The sequence below is a fragment of the Anabrus simplex genome, chromosome 7 (assembly GCF_040414725.1).
Source record: "Anabrus simplex isolate iqAnaSimp1 chromosome 7, ASM4041472v1, whole genome shotgun sequence".
NCBI lineage: Eukaryota > Metazoa > Arthropoda > Insecta > Orthoptera > Tettigoniidae > Anabrus > Anabrus simplex.
Window position 1 is genome coordinate 110,567,931 of NC_090271.1, and position 20,550 is coordinate 110,588,480.

Sequence of the window (20,550 nt, forward strand, 5' to 3'; positions counted from 1 at the left end):
TGGGGTATTGCGAGTAGTTTGAAGGCATGCTTCGCGAGGATGAATGGTTTGCAGGGATGATTATCTGGTCTGACGAGGCACAATTCAAACTGAACGGTACTGTAAACCGCCAAAACTTTAAACTTTAAAATCTTCACGTTCACGTGGACAAACATGTTAATCTATCCTGTGTTAATGTGTGGTGTGGTCTGTCATCGGGCGGTTTGATTAGCCCATTCTTAGGAGATACCGTAACTGGTGAGGTGTATCTTCATATGCTGCAAATATCGATTTTTACCTGCCATCCGAGAGGTGTTCGGAAATGAACGATTTTACCTACAACAAGATGGCGGTCCACCTCACTATCACAGAGATGTCAGAGCCTACTTGGATGAAAATGTACCAGGACGAGGTCGAAGTGGAGTTGTTGAGTACCCACCACGGTCTCTAGGCTTTAGACCTCTTAACTTTACCTATGGGCGAACTTGAAAACTGAAGTTTATCGACAGAAGCCAGCTACGCTGAACGAGCTACGAGAAACCATCGAGGCGTCCTTTGCGGTTATCACACCGGCAACACTGACAGCCGTAGTTCGGTCAGTAGTTCAGCGGCATCGACGTTGTTTGGTTGCTAATGAGGGTCGCTTTTATCACATAAAATGCGCTCCCCTCCCATGCAAGAATTGTGACGGTATGCCAGTTTGTTCCATTAATATTGACTATCAAAGAGTGTCTACAATTTTCTGGACAACTCTGTACACATTCAGAAATGAATATTTATTCCTATTTTTCTTGAGGAATCAGTTCTTCATATCCGGCTTACTTCGAATATAGTTGCTCTTCACTTCACATTCATGAACACTTCCATTCTATTTATTTGTAAATCTGTAGATTTTTAAAACAATCTTCTCTCATAGCATCTTATGTAATTATTCACATGTCCTTTTGGACCAATTTGTAACATGCACGATGTTAGACGTAACTCTGCGACCTCAAATCTTTTCGAAATGAAACAAAATGTAAAAAATATAGTTGCACAAGAATGTACCCATGTCAGGGGCTCACACAATGGGAAAGTATGCACCATCCAGAAAATTAAAGAAATATCACTTTCAACACAAGGTTACGTTTAAAAAAATGAAATGTGTATGCTGTTTCTAGCGAAACGAAAACAAGATATACAGTCAGGATAGCAGACTTGGTTTCAGTTTTATAAACTTCATACCTTGTAAAATACGCAGACTTTTAAAAGGAGGCAACAGAGACACTGTTTATAACGTTACTTGTAGGATGTTGGTGTACAAGATGAAATTGAACCGAGGGTGTAACGATTTCTATAAAACAACTCGAAGAAAATTACGCCTGGTGACAAATTCATCGGCTTACGGTGCATAAACCATTACAGATATCCAAAAACTGTATGTGTACGAAATGTAGAGCATAAAAAGCACTACAAACAGTCCGCAAGACGACATACCTGTCTCTAAAAGTAGAGCTACGATAACAGTATCTTAACATTAAAAAGACTACCTAGGTATGGGAATAGCATTCTACAACTCGAGGACCTCTGAACATATTTCTATGCGGTTTCCGCCCACAGGATCTGCTGGGCATGGTGTCGATATATTAAACATTGAACTATAATTAAAAGAAACTGAGGAGTAACGGTTTTTGCGAAACAACTGAAAGAAAATAACGCCACACGGTATGACGCCCCGGCGTACGCTGCCTAAACCGTTACAGATACCCACAAATTATATGTACAAGACTTAAAAGCATAAAATGTTCTACAAGTCACCGGGGTCACTTATGTTTCTTTAAAAGGTCGCCCACACAAATATATTGTGTGCCTTTGTTTTGTTTTTTTTGTAGTAGAGACCAATGTTAAGTACGGATAGGGCATTCATTAGGCTCGATTTAATAACATAGCCTAAACCATTATAACTTAAGAACTTCTGGACAGACTTTAATTTTTTTCACTGTTGCCTATACAACATTCTATAGTCAGAAAACAGTATTGCTCTTACGGACCTACAAGGAGCGAACACACCCCATCTTCGACACCCATAATTCCTCGCGATTAAGGAATATTATAATTTACTTTGTATTCTACTAGCTGTTACTTTCATTGACCTGTCTCAGTCTCTTCCTTGGCTTTGACAATATGAAAGTGACTGAGGTATGAGTGATGCTAGTAATGCCATTCCTTATGCAGCCAGTCCCTGCTATGAATGGTGTGAAAATGTAGCTCATAGAGTCGATTGGTGCAGGCATTTCAGTGGGCTTGGCAGACTGATGTGCAATAGCAACTTCTGGCTCGGTGGAGGAAAGCAACGGGAAACTACCTCACTCCTCATTTCCCTAGTACGCCCCTTCAGTGATACCTAGGCCATCTATGACAGCTAATGGTGAACCTGTTGAGGATCCAACCAGCCTTCGGACTGAATACCCAACATACATACATTCTACTAGCTGTTACCCACGGCTTCGCTCGCGAGGATTTCTTAAGTTGATAAAAATTAGTTGTTCCTAGGTACTGCACTAAGACATTATCCAAAAATCCCTAAAGTATAAAAACTCGCTAAAAAATTGCATTTCATTTACGCCAGAACCTCTTTGTAAACCATGTTTGTGGCATTGCCTTTTGGGGCTAAGATGACCAAGCTATTGGCAGAGCTAAATCTGGAACATGCGACATGGAACTCTACATGTGAGAAACAATAAAAAAACGGGGTTTCTTTATTTCTAAAGTAGATTACAAATACCAATGGTCACGCCTGTAACATGTTAAGTTATGAGATATACTGAGGATATACCAATTTTAAAAAGGGCCCCACTCCTTGGCTGAGATTTCATCGTTGAGGCCTTCGGTTCACAGAGTTCCGGTTTCGATTCGGAGTTGGGTTGGATATTTTATTCACGTGTGATTAATTCTTCTGGCTCGAGGACAGGTCATTTTTGCTTGTCCAAACACTCTCCTCTTCATATTCACTCAACACACCACATTACCAACCACAACAGGAATACGCAGTAGTAATTACATCCCTACACATAGGGTTGGCGTCAGGAAGAGCATCCAGTCGTAAAACAGCGTCAAATCCACATGTGCGACACAGTTCGCACCCGCGACCCAACAGGTGTGGAAAAAACCGGTAGAAGAGAAAAAGATGCTCATTTTCAAACATCACCACTTTTTTTAAATTTTTCAGCCCCCATAAGTGCATTTTCCAGAAAAGGTGCATTCATTTATTTTTAAAAGAGATTCCAAGTACGGCCTACCAATTTTAATGTCTGTAACATCTTCCGTTTCCGGGATATATTCATCCTCATATAAAGAATTCAACTCCTTCCTCACTTCTTTTCAGCTCTCACGCCGTAAGTGGATTTTCTGAAAAAAAAAAAAAAAAAAGAAAAAAAAATTGTGTTCTTTTATTTTAAAGGAGATTCCAAATACCAAATTTTATGTCTGTAACATGTTGCGTTTTTGTGATGTATTGTAGACTAGCAAATGTACCCGTGCTTCGCTACGGTATTCTACATTGTATACGGATATCGACGTAAATACTGTGCGTGCAGCAAATGAGATTGTTTTAAAATTGCATGTCTCTTAGCCTTATCCGAGAAATAGCATGGGGAGGTCCACATACGTCGTTTCCAATGTAAAGTGAGGGTTGCGGAGTTGTGATGATAACGCCAGGCTCACTTGCCTACTGTCATTCACAATCGAGTTGGCAAGTTTACATTATAATTGCAGGCCCCAATGCCTACTGCGCGACCACAATCGATTTGGGGAGTTTTAGTTACAATGGCAGACCCATTTCCTACTTTCAGACAGGTTACAGTTGAGGAGTTTTTATTATAATACCAGGCAACTTCCCTACCACCAGTCAAAATTGAGTTGTGCAGTTATCATTATAATGACAGTCCCTTTTTACTGCTGCTAGCCAGCTTACTGCCAGTCACACGGAATTAGTGAGTTTCCATGAAAATAGCAGGCCACTATGCCTAATGCTAGTCAAATTTTATATTGGAACATTTGTTTATAATGGCGGGCACCCTGGCCTAGAGCCAAACACAATAGAGTAGGGGACTTTCGAACAAAACTGCATGATCCCTTGCCTTCTGCAAGACAAATGGAAAAGTGAATTATTCATTAAAATGGTAGGCCCTCCTTACTAATGCCAGTTACACAGGAGTTGGAGAAGGACCCCATTCCTACTGCCAGCAGTCAAAGTCGGTGTAGGGAGTACTGATTACAATAGCAGACACATCCTTTCTCGATCGCTACAAATCGACATCAATGAATATATACAGATGGACATACGAAAGTATATGAATGTTTACAATATTGCAGACCTTCATTTACAGATTAACTGCTGCTAAACGGTACGTCATATCGACAAAGGATTGTACCGTAAGGCGCAGTATTTAGCGATCTAAATGGCTGGTCCTATGATATTTTCTCGCATCTAATCTATTCGTGGGTCAGATTGAATCAGAAACGTTGAATAGGTTGAAATTTGTGTGAGATTATCTTACATTGCATTACTTTTCGGATAATTATGTGACATAGCATTTGGCTCACATATGGGTACTGGGTGGGCCAATGTTCGTGTAGAGTTTGATCATACTATCTTTCCTGTAAGTGATTGAAATGATGCACATGAGAAGAAAAGGTTTAGAAATTAATTTCCATTAAGGCAGGTAGATTTCCATTAAGTTTGGTTGTATGTATTTTGAGGGAGTGCAAAATCACGGTTTCGGTTTCGTATAAACCCCCAATTAGTTCAGGGATTTAGAAACAATATTTGCCCTAAAACCTCCCCAAAGGATAGGTGGATTCTAAATATGAAGTTTGGTGGAAATATATCCAGTAGTTTTCAAGTTAGAGAAAGACAAACAGACCAAACAAACAAACAAACAAACAAACAAACAAACAAAGAAACAAACAAACTAACTAACAGACACCAAGGAAACCTACCCTTGGACAGATGGATGCTATATATAAAATTTGGTTCAAATATCTTGTTAGTTTTCAAGTTGTAAGAAGTACGCTTTACACGCACCCGCTCTTGCGTTAAGTCCGCTGGGATTTGTACCGAAAAACGGTCCGTTAATATCTCCCTTACTAAATCCTGTTATCGAAATGATGCACATGAGAAAAAAAGGTTTAAAAAAAATTTTCATTAAGGCAGGTTGATTTCCATTAAGTTCGGTTGTGTATACTTTGAGGGAGTGCAAAATCACGGTTTCGGTTTCGTAAAAATCCCCACTCAGTTCAGGGATTTAGAAACGATATTTGCGCTAAAACCTACCCAAGGAGAGGTGGATTCTAAATATGAAGTTTGGTGGAAATATATATTTAGTAGTTTCAAGTTATAGAAGGACAGACAAACAGACAAAGAGACAAACAAACAGACAAACAGACACCAAAGCTAAAAATGATGCAGATGGTCATTATTACACCTGAAACGGATAACTGTACGGAAATTTCGCCAAAATAATCAGTGTACAGACACACAGTTTGCGCTAAAACCTACCCAAGGACAGGTGGATTCTAAATATGAAGTTTGGTGGAAATATATCCAGTAGTTTTCAAGTTATAGAAGGACAGACAAACAAACAGACAAACACTAAAGCTAAAAATGATGCAGATGGTCATTTTTACACCTGAAACGGATAACTGTACCGAAATTTCGCCAAAATAATCAATGTACAGACACACGGTCGTTACGATTTTATTTATATAGATGACGGATAAGCATGAGCACATTGAACAGTGCAGACTTCCACTTCGAGATTCATATCTCCTAAACGGTTTATGATATTAAGAAACGGTTTGCGCCATCAGACGCCTCATTTATCGACTATATGTTTATTTCTAAACCATTTCCTCGTATCTCCCATATTAAGGTGCTAAATTGAGTTCAAATTTTCAATAGGGTGAAATTTGGGTGCATTTTTAACATTTTACATTACATTTTGCCTACTTATGTATAAGCTAGAATCATGAAATTTGGTACACATATGTCCCTTAATCGTGCCAATGTGCGCACACAACGTGATGATCCTATCATTCTTATAAGTGTGTCAAACAATAAAATATACTTGTAAAAATCACCAAATTTACGAACAATCCAGAAATACGGCCAAATTTAACGTATAAGGGAGAGAGATACGACAAAATGTCACAGGACCAAAGTTGTAGATCACTCCGAATTGAAGGGACACTGTGCCATCCGTTTTGTGATACGACTTACCGTTTAGCCAAAAAATAGCTCAAAAGGAATGTCTGCACAGTCATTAAAATTGCCTCCATATTTCGATATCCTTGGGGGTGAAAAGTGAAAAATTTGAACATCTTGGAATTTTCCCGTCGGTTAGAGACCAAAAGCTATAATTTCACCAAATTTCAATTGTCTACCTCGTCTCGCAGGTTGTGCCGCCATCTTGATTTGGGGGGATGGGGGATAAAAATGAGGAAATTCCCGAAAATTTTTAAGCCCACGAAACCTATAGGTTATCGTGTTCTTATACTGAGCCCAAAATTGGAGCCCCCCCAGCGTGCCCCCTTCAGGGAATTTTGAGAATTTCCGATTTTTCTAGGGATCCTGGGGTCATCAGTTTCCCTCGTACCAAGTTTCAAATTTCTGAGATTTCTGGAAGTGCCTCATTAATTCACGTCTTTTTTCATTTTTAAATATTTATATATACATCGCTCCAGCCCGACTTGCTTTTATATATATAGATGACGGATAAGCATGAGCACGTTGAAAAGTGCAGACTTCCACTTCGAGATTCATATCTCCTAAACGGTTTATGATATTAAGAAACGGTTTGCGCCATCAGACGCCCCATTTATCGCCCTACATGTTTGTATCTAAACCATTTCCCCGTATATCCCATATTAAGGGGGTAAATTGAGTTCAAATTTTGAATAGGGTGAAATTTGGGTGCATTTTTAACATTTTACATTACATTTTGCCTACTTATGTATAAGCTAGAATCATGAAATTTGGTACACATATGTCCCTTAATCGTGCCAATGTGCGCACACAACGTGATGATCCTATCATTCTTATAAGTGTGTCAAACAATAAAATATACTTGTAAAAATCACCAAATTTACGAACAATCCAGAAATACAGCCAAATTTAACGTATAAGGGAGAGAGATACGACAAAATGTCACAGGACCAAAGTTGTAGATCACTCCGAATTGAAGTGACATTGTGCCATCCGTTTTGTGATACGACTTACCGTTTAGCCAAAAAATAGCTCAAAAGGAATGTCTGCACAGTCATTAAAATTGCCTCCATATTTCGATATCCTTGGGGGTAAAAAGTGAAAAATTTGAACATCTTGGAATTTTCCCGTCGGTTAGAGACCAAAAGCTATAATTTCACCAAATTTCAATTGTCTACCTCGTCTCGCAGGTTGTGCCGCCATCTTGATTTGGGGGGATGGGGGATAAAAATGAGGAAATTCCCGAAAATTTTTAAGCCCACGAAACCTATAGGTTATCGTTTTGGATATACTATACGACTGTGTTCTTATACTGAGCCCAAAATTTGAGCCCCCCCAGCGTGCCCCATTCAGGGAATTTTGAGAATTTCCGATTTTTCTAGGGATCCTGGGGTCATCAGTTTCCCTCGTACCAAGTTTCAAATTTCTGAGATTTCTGGAAGTGCCTCATTAATTCACGTCTTTTTTCATTTTTAAATATTTATATATACATCGCTCCAGCCCGACTTGCTTTTATATATATAGATGACGGATAAGCATGAGCACGTTGAAAAGTGCAGACTTCCACTTCGAGATTCATATCTCCTAAACGGTTTATGACATTAAGAAACGGTGTGCGCCATCAGACGCCTCATTTATCGCTCTACATGTTTGTATCTAAACCATTTCCTCGTATCTCCCATATTAAGGGGGTAAAATGAGTTCAAATTTTGAATAGGGTGAAATTTGGGTGCATTTTTAACATTTTACATTACATTTTGCCTACTTATGTATAAGCTAGAATCATGAAATTTGGTACACATATGTCCCTTAATCGTGCCAATGTGCGCACACAACGTGATGATCCTATCATTCTTATAAGTGTGTCAAACAATAAAATATACTTGTAAAAATCACCAAATTTACGAACAATCCAGAAATACGGCCAAATTTAACGTATAAGGGAGAGAGATACGACAAAATGTCACAGGACCGAAGTTGTAGATCACTCCGAATTGAAGAGACATTGTGCCATCCGTTTTGTGATACGACTTACCGTTTAGCCAAAAAATAGATCAAAAGGAATGTCTGCACAGTCATTAAAATTGCCTCCATATTTCGATATCCTTGGGGGTAAAAAGTGAAAAATTTGAACATCTTGGAATTTTCCCGTCGGTTAGAGACCAAAAGCTATAATTTCACCAAATTTCAATTGTCTACCTCGTCTCGCAGGTTGTGCCGCCATCTTGATTTGGGGGGATGGGGGATAAAAATGAGGAAATTCCCGAAAATTTTTAAGCCCACGAAACCTATAGGTTATCGTTTTGGATATACTATACGACTGTGTTCTTATACTGAGCCCAAAATTGGAGCCCCCCCAGCGTGCCCCCTTCAGGGAATTTTGAGAATTTCCGATTTTTCTAGGGATCCTGGGGTCATCAGTTTCCCTCGTACCAAGTTTCAAATTTCTGAGATTTCTGGAAGTGCCTCATTAATTCACATCTTTTTTCATTTTTAAATATTTATATATACATCGCTCCAGCCCGACTTGCTTTTATATATATAGATGACGGATAAGCATGAGCACGTTGAAAAGTGCAGACTTCCACTTCGAGATTCATATCTCCTAAACGGTTTATGATATTAAGAAACGGTGTGCGCCATCAGACGCCTCATTTATCGCTCTACATGTTTGTATCTAAACCATTTCCTCGTATCTCCCATATTAAGGGGGTAAAATGAGTTCAAATTTTGAATAGGGTGAAATTTGGGTGCATTTTTAACATTTTACATTACATTTTGCCTACTTATGTATAAGCTAGAATCATGAAATTTGGTACACATATGTCCCTTAATCGTGCCAATGTGCGCACACAACGTGATGATCCTATCATTCTTATAAGTGTGTCAAACAATAAAATATACTTGTAAAAATCACCAAATTTACGAACAATCCAGAAATACGGCCAAATTTAACGTATAAGGGAGAGAGATACGACAAAATGTCACAGGACCAAAGTTGTAGATCACTCCGAATTGAAGGGACGCTGTGCCATCCGTTTTGTGATACGACTTACCGTTTAGCCAAAAAATAGCTCAAAAGGAATGTCTGCACAGTCATTAAAATTGCCTCCATATTTCGATATCCTTGGGGGTAAAAAGTGAAAAATTTGAACATCTTGGAATTTTCCCGTCGGTTAGAGACCAAAAGCTATAATTTCACCAAATTTCAATTGTCTACCTCGTCTCGCAGGTTGTGCCGCCATCTTGATTTGGGGGATGGGGGATAAAAATGAGGAAATTCCCGAAAATTTTTAAGCCCACGAAACCTATAGGTTATCGTTTTGGATATACTATACGACTGTGTTCTTATACTGAGCCCAAAATTTGAGCCCCCCCAGCGTGCCCCCTTCAGGGAATTTTGAGAATTTCCGATTTTTCTAGGGATCCTGGGGTCATCAGTTTCCCTCGTACCAAGTTTCAAATTTCTGAGATTTCTGGAAGTGCCTCATTAATTCACGTCTTTTTTCATTTTTTAATATTTATATATATATCGCTCCAGCCCGACTTGCTTTTATATATATAGATGACGGATAAGCATGAGCACGTTGAAAAGTGCAGACTTCATCTTCGAGATTCATATCTCCTAAACGGTTTATGATATTAAGAAACGGTTTGCGCCATCAGACGCCTCATTTATCGCTCTACATGTTTGTATCTAAACCATTTCCTCGTATCTCCCATATTAAGGGGGTAAATTGAGTTCAAATTTTGAATAGGGTGAAATTTGGGTGCATTTTTAACATTTTACATTACATTTTGCCTACTTATGTATAAGCTAGAATCATGAAATTTGGTACACATATGTCCCTTAATCGTGCCAATGTGCGCACACAACGTGATGATCCTATCATTCTTATAAGTGTGTCAAACAATAAAATATACTTGTAAAAATCACCAAATTTACGAACAATCCAGAAATACAGCCAAATTTAACGTATAAGGGAGAGAGATACGACAAAATGTCACAGGACCAAAGTTGTAGATCACTCCGAATTGAAGTGACATTGTGCCATCCGTTTTGTGATACGACTTACCGTTTAGCCAAAAAATAGCTCAAAAGGAATGTCTGCACAGTCATTAAAATTGCCTCCATATTTCGATATCCTTGGGGGTAAAAAGTGAAAAATTTGAACATCTTGGAATTTTCCCGTCGGTTAGAGACCAAAAGCTATAATTTCACCAAATTTCAATTGTCTACCTCGTCTCGCAGGTTGTGCCGCCATCTTGATTTGGGGGGATGGGGGATAAAAATGAGGAAATTCCCGAAAATTTTTAAGCCCACGAAACCTATAGGTTATCGTTTTGGATATACTATACGACTGTGTTCTTATACTGAGCCCAAAATTTGAGCCCCCCCAGCGTGCCCCATTCAGGGAATTTTGAGAATTTCCGATTTTTCTAGGGATCCTGGGGTCATCAGTTTCCCTCGTACCAAGTTTCAAATTTCTGAGATTTCTGGAAGTGCCTCATTAATTCACGTCTTTTTTCATTTTTAAATATTTATATATACATCGCTCCAGCCCGACTTGCTTTTATATGTATAGATCATCTCGCTGCTATAAGCGTACTGGAGCTGATGTTGCCATGGTTACGGCAGTTCATTTCTTTATCCGATTCCTATAGCAGGGGTAGTGTGGTGCCAATATCTCAACAACGATTGGTTTTAGGGCCTTAAATCAGGGTTTTCGGGCCCATAGAGCTTACCGAGTTTTGTTCTTTGCGTCAAGGGGGTTAAAATGAGCTTTGTCTCGTCCTTGTACGACAAATTCGAGATCTCGCCTATATTAGCCTAGTATTTTTATATCTCCCCACGTCGCTCCCCCCTCGAATTGTTTTGAAAATAAAATATAGCCTATAGCACTCAGGGATCATGTATCTTTCTATTAGTGAAATAATTTTTAGAATCGGTCCAGTAGTTCTTGAGATTAGCCATTACATACAAACAAACTTTACCTCTTTTATATTAGTATAGATATAGATTATGAAAGAAAAATTGATGAGGCTCTTTTTGCCCGTGCATTATTTAATTAACCACTTAAGATTTTCTATTTCAAAAATACATTCGCAGGGAGGAAGCACAATGACGCAAACAGCCACCGCTTTGTTGCCTTCCTTCATATTCCTTCTGTACCACTCTGGTAAATGAAACGCGTAATCCGTAATTCCGTGAATCGCTGGCAGCTTGTCATTGTTGTAGTCAAGTCGTTTATCTTTGTGTTGCTTATGTGTTTTAGTCTTTTATATCAGTGCGTACTTATCTTGACTTAAATACTGAGTTTCATCCATGTACGTGCCGCCGGTTTCCCGCGATGCTGTTGAGCACACCCGTTCGATATGGCGACCCCGTTGTCAGAAGAACAATACTGTTTTCTTAACATGGACTGATCTATAGCAGATCTCCTGACAAAGGCTTCCATATATTAATCAACGAACTTGATGAAAGGAAGCCGAGCAGTAGCGGATTACGCGAAAGAACTCGAAGAAAGTGATGGCCTAAGTACAATTTCTCGGCTTACGCTACCTAAACTCCTAATGATATGCGCAAATTATGTGCTTAAGGGTTGTATAAAATAAAACGTTCCATAAAATATCTCTGAGACTCCATTACCGTCTATAACAATTCGAACGTAATTCGAGTGTTTAATGTTTGTTAACAGCAGAAATACTGTGCATTCTATAACTCGAGAACCACTAAGGGAACGGTGTTCATTGTTGCCCGAGGAAGGTATTCGTGTATGAAATATTGACCTCTCGTTATGGGAATCTGAGCATTAACGATTTACGTTAAACGACTGGAAAAAAATTACGCAATGCGGCAATTTTATCGGTTTATGTTGCTTAAACTATTAAAGATATCCATAAACTATTTGGATAAGGATTATAACGCATAACAAGTAATACAAAAATTCCCGGGCACCTTTAAATGTTTGACCAAAATTACAGCTTTAATTTTATTAACCGTAGAAAACCTGTGCTGGGCACGGTAACTCAAGATCACTGGATAGATTTTCATGTGGTTTTCGCTGTTGCATAGGGGATCGATCTCCCGGGGAAGGTTTCCATATTTGCAATGCTAATTTTACCTACTTCACGTACACATTTTGTGATAACTAACAATAATATCACTTTGAAATTTGGTATGCCTACAGATTAAGGGCTTTTGCGACAAAAATGTTTTTAGACTTTGAATAATAATCCGACTGAATTTATATAATTTTTTTAACGGGCAGTTATTTTTATTGATTACTTAACACAATGTAGCCAAATAAAATCCACAGTTTTTAAGTAATGATGTTATGAAAACACAGAAATGTGTAAAACACACGAGAGTATAAGTGATTAAAGTTGCATGCTCATATGCCTAGTACTACCTGAAATATTGGTACCTTTTCCTAAAAAAACTCAAATGGAGAAAACAAAGGAACAAGTTAAGATTACCTTTCTAATGCATACCAGCACCATATTCTGGATCATCGCACTCATCGGCATCTTACCTAGACCTTTTCTGGCTTCTCTGCTCAGTTCTTAATGCTTTGGAGACAACAGAAGCATCCAAGTCAGACCTTTTACTCCTCATATTAACAATTTCTTGAAATGTACCGAGAGTGTTCACCCCTGGCTCGATCCCTAATTGCTGCATACTTCCTTCACTAACACTTGTATTTGCACTATTTATCCACACCTGTACTTACAGATGTAACGTTTCCTGTACCAGGACCTCCTTTTCGACCTTCTTGACTTTTAAAAACTGATTTCTGTCTAGGCATTTTGAAGACTTATTCACAACACGTTTTCATACGAGGGAAACAAACAATGAACAGAAGAGCGGGAATATGTGACACAGGCTAGCCACAACACAAATGAACACAACAAAAACATTCCCTTTGGTGATCAACAACATTACTTTTATCACAGGAAGTAGAATATCAGAGTATATTTAAGCATTACTCAAACCTCAAGTGTCAACTTGTCATTTAAATTGTATTTGAGGGCGTTAGGAATGATTGTGGCTAATCGTATTACACATACATAATTAAATACACTTCAAAATTAAAAAATTCCCCAAAAATTTAATGAATTTTTGAACCAGGGGGGGGGGATGTAACCACCTCCCTTTACATAGAACTGTGAATGAATAAAAAGCAACAGAAACCAGCGAAACATCCGGAAGAAAATAACACCACGAGAACACTTTCTCGGTTTACACTGCCTGAACCGTTAAAGATAGCCACAAACCCGATGGACATGAATTGTAGAACATAAACAGTTATACAGATTGGCGGAAAACTTTATGTTTATTTATTTATTCATTCACGAAGCACAAGACCGCACTGACCGTATTTCACTTGTACTGTCAACAGACTAATTAACAAATTTAAAATTTGATAATAAAATATAACAAACACAACCAAAGATAACAAAATCAGGTACACAGCCTACTGATAACTGTTCCAATCGAAAACCATGTGAACGTCCATATTAACAGCCAAGTCGTGTGGGGCAAGATGGCGGTATGACCACTTCACATCAACTTATCCTTAAGAGAAACTCAGACCGAACGCACTGTGTTTGTACTCGATGCTACGGCAGCTGCCTCAGCTGAACTTACGTCAAGCGCGGCTGCCCTGTTTTAAGCGTGTATACAATCTTATATGAAATCTTGCCTTATACTAGTTGCTAAAGTGTCGTCCTTCCTGGGTTATACAGGCATTGTATCTGCTAACCACATTCTGATTGACGCGAGTGAGTTCTGCCATTGTAATATTTCTGATTTCATGCGTAATGTTTTCTTTCAGTTCCTCCAATGTGTGAGGATTTGTTCGATACAATTTTTATTTCAGTTTACCCCACAAGTAAAAATCACACACTGCTAGATCTGCAAAACGAGGGGGAAATAGTCCAACACTGATCACTCTGCAAACACTTCAGAGATTGTAAGAAGGGAATCTTCTGCTGTATGAGCAGGGGCTGAATCTTGCTGAAACTACTCACGCGATTTTTCTTCTTCCGGTAGCTGATGGAAGAAAACGAGTCAAAATATCATCTTGGTACCTCTCTGAATTTACTGTCGTCTCGAAAAAATAGGAGAGGTTTGTAATTGAATCCAGGCTTTTGGCACGCAATCTAGTGATTATACATTTTATACCACCTCCTCTCCTACCCTGCCAGTCAACATTCTGATCCGCGATTTTTTCGATCAACTGGACTCTAACCGACTAACCACAGTTCGGATCATACAGCATTGATGCTTTAACGAACATGACCATCAGTCTGATATAGTTCCTGTAGACTGGTTCTAATAAATTTTAATTTGTGATGATAAAGATTGTATTTGTATTTGTTAATTACTGTATAAAAATAATAAATATATAATAATCATAATAATAATAATAATAATAATAATAATAATAATAATAATAATAATAATAATAATAATAATAATAATCGTACCTCCTCAGCTACCGTGTGCAGACATTTCGATTTGACGCCATCTGGCTGTCTGCTCGTCAATTTCGACGTACCGTTTTACTCTAGGCCCACTAGATGGCATACCAAGTAAACCGAAACTCTCTTGGGCGTCTATGCTGAGATTTTATGAATTTTGTAGGGTAAATACCAAATGTATCACCAGAGATCTTTTACATGCCGACATCGTACGACATGGAATGTAGAATGGACTTTTTTCCGTCCTTCAAAACTCGAACTACCTCTGCCGGGTTTGAACCGGGATCCGGAGGCCGACACTCTACCACGGATCCACAGAGGCAGCTATTAAATAGCTATATGGTGATAAAACGTATGACATACTGGGTCATTACACTACAAACATTTACTTTACGTTTACGCTGAGGAAGCTCACAGGATTAGATACCTTACGTTTGTAGAACTCAACCCGCTAACTGTTTTTGTTCCAGGTGCGTGGCATATGGATGAACTAGGTTATATATTCAGTACAACAGCAATAGAGACGCGTGGCATCACAGATCCTGCATCTGTCCTTACTCGATCCCGAATGCTCAAACTGTGGACGAATTTTGCTAAGACAGGGTAAGTATTACTTTAACATTGTTCTTCTTTCTTAATCTGTTTACCTTCCAGGGTCGGGTTTTCCTTCGGACTCAGGGAGGGATCCCACCTCTACCGCCTCAAGGGCAGTGTCCTGGAGCTTCAGACTTTGGGCCGGGGATACAACAGGGGAAAATGACCAGTACCTCGCCCAGGTGGCCTCACCTGCTATGTTGAACAGGGGGATGGGAAAATTGGAAGGGATAGACAAGGAAGAGGGAAGGAAGCGGCCGTGGCCTTAAGTTAGGTATAATCACGGCATTTGCCTGGAAGAGAAGTGGGAAACCACGGAAAACCACTTCGAGGATGGCTGAGGTGGGAATCGAACCCCCTCTACTCAGTTGACCTCCCGAGGCTGAGTGGACCCCATTACAGCCCTCGTACCACTTTTCAAATTTCGTGGCAGAGCCGGAAATCGAACCCGGGCCTCCGAGGGTGGCAGCAAATCACACTAACCACTTTAACATTCAAAATTTGAAATATTCTTCCACATAATTGTTCTATGGTACTAATCATAACAGTTCTATAATAGTTATTATGGGGTGATGTAATTTCAAGATCTCCCAATGTAATTGAGATTTTCGTGGACTTTTTGTCAAAATGCAGTAATGTAGGCAATGATTTGATTAATAATATGCAGTTTAACTTAAGAGGTGAATACGTGACACTAATAATCATGGAACGGATTTACAGTATATGTACTAATAATTAGTGAAATATTATGTACATATATATTTAGTTATTTTTATTGAAACATGGTCTTATATATATGGACTTAAAATTACAAAATGATCATTTCTGTTCAATACTGGGTCATGAACAGCAAGGATAAAACTGTTGCTTCATTTGAACAGAATGGCTGGAAAATTAAGCGGCTACGAAAAACTGAACGGAGCGACGTGGATAAAGCCTAATTAAGTTTATGTTACTTACAGTGACGCTACGCACAATAGGCCTACATGAAACATAATGTTGCACTTCTCATCTATATATTTAAAAATTTATGAAAACTAAAGTCAGTCAGTCCGGCCATTCTATTCGGTCGATTTCCTTCATTTTTTAAAACTAAAAGGTATTCATTCACAGATTTGTCATCAGGTACTATAAATCACTTAACTTCTGCCTTCCTCAAATTATTTGATTTTTCAACTTTTTTGTCTCTTTGAAGTAATAATATCTTTGGTTCTAACTGCGGTACGGAGTTGGTTTTGGCCTACGAACACTCAGTAAATCAAGTTCTTTCATTTCAGCTCTTAACTATTCAAATTGGTTGATTCTGAGGATAGTTAAGAGTGCACATTCAATTTGACGTCTCATTTCTTCATCAGTTTTCCTCATTGAAGCAATCATATCTTTCGTTCTAATTGAGGCACGCAGTTCGGTTTGGTCTAAAAACACTCAGTGGATCAAGCGCTTTCTTTCGAGGTAATAACTACTTAAATTGGTAGATTCTGAGAAAAGTTATGAGTACATTTGTCCCCATGACGAAGATATTTGAAGAACTTTTTAACAGTTCGGGGCGTAGTGTTGTTCCAAGGAATGTTTAATTCAATTTCTTTGTGTGATGTATTTTCAAGTGTTTTGTTGACATTGTATTACATTCTGGAGCCTCCGTGGCTCAGACGGCAGCGCGTCGGCCTCTCACCACTGGATACCGTGGTTCAAATCCCGGTCACTCCATGTGAGATTTGTGCTGGACAAAGCGGAGGCGGGACAGGTTTTTCTCCTGGTACTCCGGTTTTCCCTGTCATCTTTCATTCCAGCAACACTCTCCATTCTCATTTCACAGCATCTATCAGTCATTAACATATCCCTTTGGGAGTACTAATAGCCTATATCTGCTTCATTCATTCCATCCCTGACCCGGTCAATGACTGGAAAACAGGTTGTAGGTAGGTTTTCATTTTCAGTAATACATTCTATTACCACAGCAGATCATATGCTTTATTTCATTAACTCAAAAATTTGCAAATACATCCGTGAGGATAGTAACGAACAACACCATACTTTGTACATTGCGGGTGGAGCCAGCGGAAAAATGCTAGTTTTTTATGAGTTTCGAAAAACACACAATCTTTTATTCCCTGCTTCCAAAACAATAGATTACAAAACGTTCTTTTCAGTGGTGGAAAGGTCTTCTGTTTCTTCTGAGGAGAGATTTGTATTTACTCAACGATTTGGAACAGCAAGGATAAAACTGTTGCTTCATTTGAACAGAATGGCTGGAAAATTAAGCGGCTACGAAAAACTGAACGGAGCGACGTGGATAAAGCCTAATTAAGTTTATGTTACTTTGTTTTTCATTTTCTACCTCATTAGACCGATAATACGAATCTCGGTTACTACGACACTCGTTTATAACGATACAATTTTTCAGGTCTCTTCGCTGTCGTTATAAGAGAGTTCTCTTGTATATCATGAGGGAGCGCTAATCCTTGAGCTAATGGCATGAGCATGGGAAGAGCCGAGAGTAGCTGATTTGTAATAGTTCATGCTGTAAAGACAAGATGGTGATTTGGGACGTCAAGCCGCAAGCAGAGCCACAACAGTGTTATGTTAACGCAATACAAACGTTCAGCTCGTTCATCGTTCATTTTTTACAAGATGTTTTACGTCGCAGATAGGTCTTATGGCGACGATGGGACAGGAGTGGGAAGGAAGCGGTCGTGGCCTTAATTTTTTTTAATTTTTTTTTTTTTTTTTTTTTTTTTGCTATTTGCTTCACGTCGCACCGACACTGTCTTACGGCGACGAGTGGCCTTAATTAAGGAATAGCCTCTGCATTTGCCTGGTGTGAAAATGGCAAAACCACGGAAAAACATCTTCAGGGCTGCCGATAGTGGGGTTCGAATACACTGGTTCACGAATTCAAAATCACAGCTGTGCGCCCCCAACCGCACGGCCAACTCAATCGATCTTCGTCGTTCATTGTTTGTACTCTATATCTAAACAAGCTTTCATTAAAGCCTACAGTATTTCTATGAGTACAGGTAGTAGTCAAAGGCGTATTTAGTTATCACATGTCAAAATAATTAATTTTGTTCCCACGCATAACCTAATGAAATTAATATAATTAAGCGCATTTACTTACCACGACCGACTCATTGGCTGAATGGTCAGCGCTGAGGCCTTCGGTTCAAAAAGTCCCGGGTTCGATTCCCAACCGGATCGGGAATTTTAATCGTGTTTGATTAATGTTTCTAACCCGGGGACTGGGTGCTCGTATTTGTCCCCACACATATTCAGACAAAATAGCCTCCGTGGCTCTGACGGAAGCGCGTTGACCTCTCACCACTGGGTTCCGTGGTTCAGATCCCGGCACTCCATGTGAGACTTGTGCTGGACAAAGCGGAGACGGGACAGGTTTTTCTCCGCGTACTCCGGTTTTCCCTGTCATCTTTCATTCCAGCAACACTCTCCACTATCATTTCATTTCATCTGTCAGTCATTAACCATTGCCCCAGAGAAGTGCGACAGGCTTCGGCAGCCGGCACAATTCCTATCCTCGCCGCAAGATAGGGGCTTCATTCATTCCATTTCTGACCCGGACACTGACTGGAAAACAGGTTGTAGGTTTTTCACTCAGACAACATACTACTCTACCAACCACCACATAAACACGCAATATTGATTACAGCCCTCCGTATAGGGTTGGCGTCAGGAAGGGCATCTGGCCATAACACAGTGCCAACTCCACATGTACGACACAGTCCGTACCAGCGAACCCACAGATGTGGAAAATGTTGTACAGTAGGGAGAAGGAACGTATTTACTTACCACAAGACGTTTGTATAAAAAACCACTTATTTTGTTACTCACTATAATCTTATGCAATGAATAGAACGAGACATTAGGTACAATAAAACTGTTAAAAGTTTGAATGTTTAAATACACGCCCCTTCACTAGTAGTAACTGAGAGCAGTGCAAGCAGTTGCTAGGTTTACCTTCCGTCAGAGCGCATACTCCACTCCTTTAACTTTACCTGCCTGACTTAGAGCGCTGCTTGCCCGCCTTTGGTATACACTGCATGTGGAAACCTTTACTTTCACTCTTATAGGTGACGTCATGGCCTGAATAGCTTTGCCTTTGAGTTGTTGGTCTTTGTTTTTGTTTTTTAATATCCACTGTTAGTGATGTTTGTATGATTTTTCAGGAACCCTACGCCAAAGGAGGATCCCCTACTTCCAGTCAAGTGGGAGCCATACACTAGTACCAATCCGTGTTATTTGGAGATAAATGAAGAACTCAGTATGAAGAAGCATATGTTTAAGGAGCGCATGCAATTTTGGGAAGAATTTTATCGCAATCTTTAACGTTCTAAATCTGCGTGCAAAGCAGACTGGAAGAGTTTCTTTGTGTTCTCAAAGTTCTTGAGTGCATTATTCTTGCATTCTCGATCTTCCTCCTCGCCTACCTCACTAGACTATGTACTACATGTTCTGAAACGCAGGAATCGCAACATGACAGTTTATAACAGAAGTTGATTAGCTCATATTTTCAACTTTCCTCTCAGTATATATTTGCTCATTATTTTTATTATGCTTTCGAGATAATGTGAGTCATTTTTCATAAGGAATTTTTTTAGAGATATCATTATATACTGTTATTTCAATATATATCTTTAAGATGCATTTACAACGATTCTAACTGACTTATTTGGGAGACTGTTGGAATACGTGCCTTCAGGATCAGGTTCAGTGGCCTACCATTCCGATGTTTAGATGATATTAGAATATGTATGAGATCGCACAAGGGTGGCGTTTACCCTAAAATAAATAACATCGCAATGGCCTGGAGTCAATCAAGTCAACTTTCATTTTCGGATTCTCTTGCAATAAGCACGCTGGAGCTGAATTACGAATTAATAACGCTTACGACCTATAAAAATTGAAAATATGACCTAATGAGTTCTGAAACTGAAAATGTTGTTCTGCAGAATAAATTATAAATATCTCTATAAATAAAACTTACGCTTTGTCTGTGCATTATGAAAATGATCAGTGTATTTGATTAAAGTACCTTTCCATATTATACAAAGACCTTAGCGGCTAATGGTATAATCTCTGCCTGTATTGTTGTAAGCTCCCTGGACCAAAAAGTATTCATCCTAAGTGCACACGCACAGATGGATCGTTAAGCCTGTACAGATGGTGCAGCGAATGTGTTCCATGCTCGACAGCACGCGCACTGCCTCTACGTGACCATAAGGCAGTAGCGA

General features: G+C 39.2%; 1 protein-coding gene across 1 annotated transcript in view; it reads left to right on the forward strand.

Annotated features, from left to right (window-relative positions):
• The window catches only part of LOC136877720 (uncharacterized), a 269,242-nt gene extending 248,916 nt beyond the window's left edge, over window positions 1-20,326 (forward strand). Inside the window, exons 20-21 of the mRNA XM_068228718.1 lie at window positions 15,181-15,313; window positions 19,486-20,326. Coding sequence (XP_068084819.1) covers window positions 15,181-15,313; window positions 19,486-19,645 — 293 coding nt within the window. The 3' untranslated portion in view covers window positions 19,646-20,326. The remainder of the gene's footprint in view (window positions 1-15,180; window positions 15,314-19,485) is intronic.
• Window positions 20,327-20,550: the final 224 nt, after the last annotated feature.